The sequence below is a fragment of the Physeter macrocephalus genome, chromosome 16, assembly GCF_002837175.3.
Source record: "Physeter macrocephalus isolate SW-GA chromosome 16, ASM283717v5, whole genome shotgun sequence".
NCBI lineage: Eukaryota > Metazoa > Chordata > Mammalia > Artiodactyla > Physeteridae > Physeter > Physeter macrocephalus.
In genome coordinates this window covers 69070932-69075379 of record NC_041229.1, presented here as the reverse complement: position 1 = coordinate 69075379, position 4448 = coordinate 69070932, and the positions used below count along the sequence as shown (strand labels likewise).

General features: G+C 38.1%; 1 protein-coding gene across 3 annotated transcripts in view; it reads left to right on the top strand.

Annotated features, from left to right (window-relative positions):
- CYP2R1 (cytochrome P450 family 2 subfamily R member 1) overlaps window positions 1-3897 on the top strand; it is a 19711-nt gene extending 15814 nt beyond the window's left edge. For 2 of the 3 annotated variants that reach the window (XM_007123971.3, XM_055091736.1), the window contains exon 5: window positions 555-3897. In XM_007123971.3, coding sequence (XP_007124033.1) covers window positions 555-730 — 176 coding nt within the window. In that variant the 3' untranslated portion in view covers window positions 731-3897. The remainder of the gene's footprint in view (window positions 1-554) is intronic. The other variant, XM_007123972.3, reaches the window with a different exon arrangement.
- The last annotated feature ends 551 nt before the right edge of the window (window positions 3898-4448 follow it).

The following is a 4448-nucleotide window of genomic DNA, read 5'->3' as shown; positions in this document are numbered from 1 at the left end:
GATTCACTATGTTATAAAGCAGAAACTAACACACCATTGTAAAGCAATTATACTCCAATAAAGATGTTAAAAAAAAAGAAAAAGAAAAAAAAAAGAATCCGCCTGCCAATGCAGGGGACACGGGTTCAAGCCCTGGTCTGGGAAGATCCCACATGCCACGGAGCAACTAAGCCCATCTGCCACAACTACTGAGCCTGCGCTCTAGAGCCCGTGAGCCACAACTGCTGAGCCCACGAGTCACAACTACTGAAGCCTGTGGCCTAGAGCCCGTGCTCCGCAACAAGAGAAGCCACTGCAATGAGAAGCCTGCGCACTGCAACAAAGAGGAACCCCCGCTCGCCGCAACTAGAGAAAGCCCATGAGCAGCAATGAACCCGACGCAGCCAAAAATAAATAAATAAATAAATTTATTTTTAAAAATAAATGAATAAAATAAACATAATTTCCTCTAAGTTTCTTTAAATTCCAGATTTCCTGAATGGTACGTATTAAACATAAATTTTGGTAAATATTGTGGATTTAGAAAAATTATTATGCCTGTTTTTTATGTTGAGGGAGAAGACATTGTCTTGGAGAACAGCTGGCTCGGATGGAAATGTTCCTGTTTTTTACAACATTGCTTCAGCGATTTCACTTGCATTTTCCACATGAACTGGTTCCAAATCTGAAGCCCAGGTTAGGCATGACGTTGCAACCCCAGCCCTACCTCATCTGTGCAGAAAGACGCTGAAAGTGCCTGGATGTTTTGTGGAACAAGGTGTTTGCCTCACCCCTGAACCTTGTTTAGACAGTGTGTGTGTTTGTATAAGGATCACAGCATCATAAAAACCAAATGAACACAGATGTGTCTTTAAAAACTGTAATAATAAGCATTAGCTATTATTTTTTCCAACCTTTTATGACTTATAAGGTAGAATTATCTGAGGAAAACAGAGGTACAAATGACAGTTGTTGCCTAAGATACTAAGAAGGGCCATCGATGACCTGACTTTTCAGCCCGTTGTTGAGCACCAGGTACCCCTCATCCCTTCTTGACTCCAATTTGCTCCTGTCTGGGCTCTTTGCTTCCAAATGTCAATGCCAGCTCCTTTCTGATCAGGTATTGCCATTAATAGATTGTGTGGTACTAGTCCAGTTTAATAGTGGACTAAAGAAGAAATTAGAACCCAAATAAATGAGTTTGGACTACAGAGGTATTTTAGACATGGTGGCAGATGATAGAATAGATAGCTATACAGTATATTTAATGTAAAACCTGCCAGTGCTTTCAAATCTTGCTTCCTACTATAGCTTCATAAGAGTTGCGGCGTCATTCTTCCTACAAGTGAGGGTCCCTGTGACCCTCATAGCAGCAGTTAAGTAGATAGGAAGTTATAGTAAGGTGTTTAAAAATGACTCATAACTTTTTTTTTCTTTCTTTCTTTTTTGGGCCACCATGCGGCTTGTAGAAACTTAATTCTCTGACCAGGGATTGAACCCAGGCCCTCTGCGGTGAAAGCACTGAGTCCTAAACACTGAACCACCAGGGAGTTCCTGACACATGACTATTAATTCTTTGTGGGCACAGACTTTTTCCCTAGTACCATTTTTCTTCCAAAACTAGTCACAGGGCTTAAAGATTGAATCCTTTTACCTTTTAGAGGTCTCTAGGCATTTCCTTGGATTACTGTTACTTTTCTAAAAAGAATACTATTCAAATCCAAAAAACATGCTTTAGAGGCAAGGTAACTGCATAAATTGGGACACTTGAGAATGATGGGCTTCTATTAATAATTATACCAGTAAAATAAGTGTAAACTGACTGTCCTGATCAAACTGGTATGTATAGTCACCCATTTAAGCAATATTTAAGCAGTCACCCTTTTTTTAAGCAATATTTCTTCTTCAGTTGTACATTAAGGGTTCATGCTCTTGTAACTTAGCTCATGAATAGTCACAGCCTCAGAGTAAATGCACATAACAATGATTTCTGTTAGGAATATGAATTTAACCTTAGTTTCACTTTATATGTTGAATATTTTCAGGTGTATGTGTGATAAATCAGGAGTCTTTGCATCTCTGATACATTAAGATGTTTCTAGTTGCAAGGGGGAAAAGGTCCTGTGCAAATTTACAAAATAATAAAGGAGAAATTCAGAGGTAGCAAGGCAGTTTTAGGGTAGGTATGACCTAGATGCTTCATGCTGTAAGAAAGATCCTGTTTCTTCATATCCCTCAAGTTTGCTTTCCAGATGATATCAGCTTTATCTTAAGGCTGGCTCATAGAAGTACATGTGTTTTGCCCACGTCCTTTCAATACAGTGAGCTTGGATTGTTTTGGGGAGAGCAAGGGAGCTTTTCAGATCTTCTCCCCAAACTGTTCTTTGTGTCCCATAGGTCCTAACCAAGTTATGTGTCCATCCATGAAAACTATGTCTTGTGAACATGGAAGCAACCCAAGTGCCCATTAACAGATGATTGGATTAAGAAGATGTGGTATATATACACAATGGAATATTAGTTATAAAAAAGAATGAAATTCTGCCATTTGCAGCAACGTGGATGGACCTAGAGAATATTATGCTTAGTAAAAGAAGTCAGACAGAGAAAGACAAATACTGTATGATATCACTTATATGTGGAAACTAAAAAAGAAAAAAAAAGAATGTATATGCAAAACAGATATACAGATAGAAAACACAAATTTGTGGTTAGCAATGGGGAGAGGGGAGTGAGGAGAGACAGATTAGGGGTGTGGGATTAACAAACTACTGTGTATAAAATAAATAAGTAAATAAGCAACAAAGACATACTGTATAGCACAGGGAATTATAGCCATTATCATATAGTAACTTAAAATGGAGTTATATAATGCAAAAATACTGAATCACTATGCTATACACCTAAAACTAATATAATATTGTAAATCAACTATACTTCAATTAAAAAAAAAATGTCTTGTGGGTGGGATTATCGTTCACTTATGCCTGACTATTAGAGCCAGTGATGGAGCTGGCTTCTCTCAAAGTACATTTGTTACATAGTGTTAGTATAGTTACCTAAACAAAAATAAGGAGAGTTATGAAAAGAAGAGGAACTCTTGACTAGAAGACTAATTACAGTGTCTATCTCACTGCCCTCTGACCACTTACTAAGCCAAGCAACTTTCTAACCTACTCCCCTGACTTGTTAATTATACTCATTCAAGTTGTTCCTTGGTCTTTGCTCTTCCTTTGACACAGGAAATGTCCTATCCTTGGGCCTCCTACTTACTATCATATCGCATAAGTTGAAATCTACAGACTGGAGGTTCTGTGGGCTTCGGTGGTCTTACTGAGCAAAGCCATGTAAGTGACCTAGAGTAGTTAAAATCAAAATTGAGGAGGCCTTATTTTGCTCTGGTATACTACCACTATTTCTTCTAGGATGATTAAGAACTCCATCAACCTACACAGAATGGAAAACATGCTATTTACCTTCTATACCTTGCATCTAAGGAAATGTTATATTTTTCCCTAATCAAGTTAATGCCAACCTGATAAGTCATTTAAATATGTAGATTCATAACTGGTTAATGGTAGAAGAGGTTTACTCTCACTTGATGTGCTCATTTTATAGCCAAGGAAGTAGGGGTTCAGACAGGGAAATGATTCCTCTAGTTCACAGTAGAAGCATGGCCCTCTTTTACCTCATATATGTATATTTTTTATCCAAACTGTGTTTATTGGGATGGTTCCCCGTTCATCTTGATTCACAGTGCTTTTAGTGCTTCCATTTGAAGGAGCATCCTTTTGTAAGCCTTGCTTTTCCTCCTGTGGGCTGGCAGAGACAGTAGAGCAGCCAACACACAAAACTACCATTTGTGCATGGCTAAAGATGGTGATTTTACAACATCTTGGGCATTTCACATCCATGAAGTAAGAACTGGGGCTCTGCACCAAGCACTTCTGCTTGTGTTTCTTCTTCTATTCTGAAGAGGGATGAAGGAGCTCCTTTGCGAATGCATGTTCTTGTGGGGAGGTCATCACCACCGGAAAGGCCATCTCTTAATCTTTTGACTCACACCCAATAATTTATACTGTGCTTTACAATTTATAAGGTTGTTTTCATACTGTCAACTCTTGACAGTTTGGAGCCAATTAACTGATAAAAATAAAATACTGCATTTTTAGAAAAATATAAATTAACATGAATTTAGTAAGTAATCCATAATGGAAAATATTTATTTTTTGGAACTACGTAGTAACGGACTATAAATCTACTGCAATGGGAATACCTTCTCTCTGATCAGTCAGTGGTGAGCTGCTAACTTAAAATGTTGGAAATTTCACTTCTGATTCAAGATGGCAACTGAGCACACTTATTTCTTCTCTACAAATGCCATTGAGATAACCATAAGGATAGAAAAAAGGATAAAGACATTGAGAATGGGGTTGGAGGGCCCTTTTAGTGAATCAGATAATTTCAAG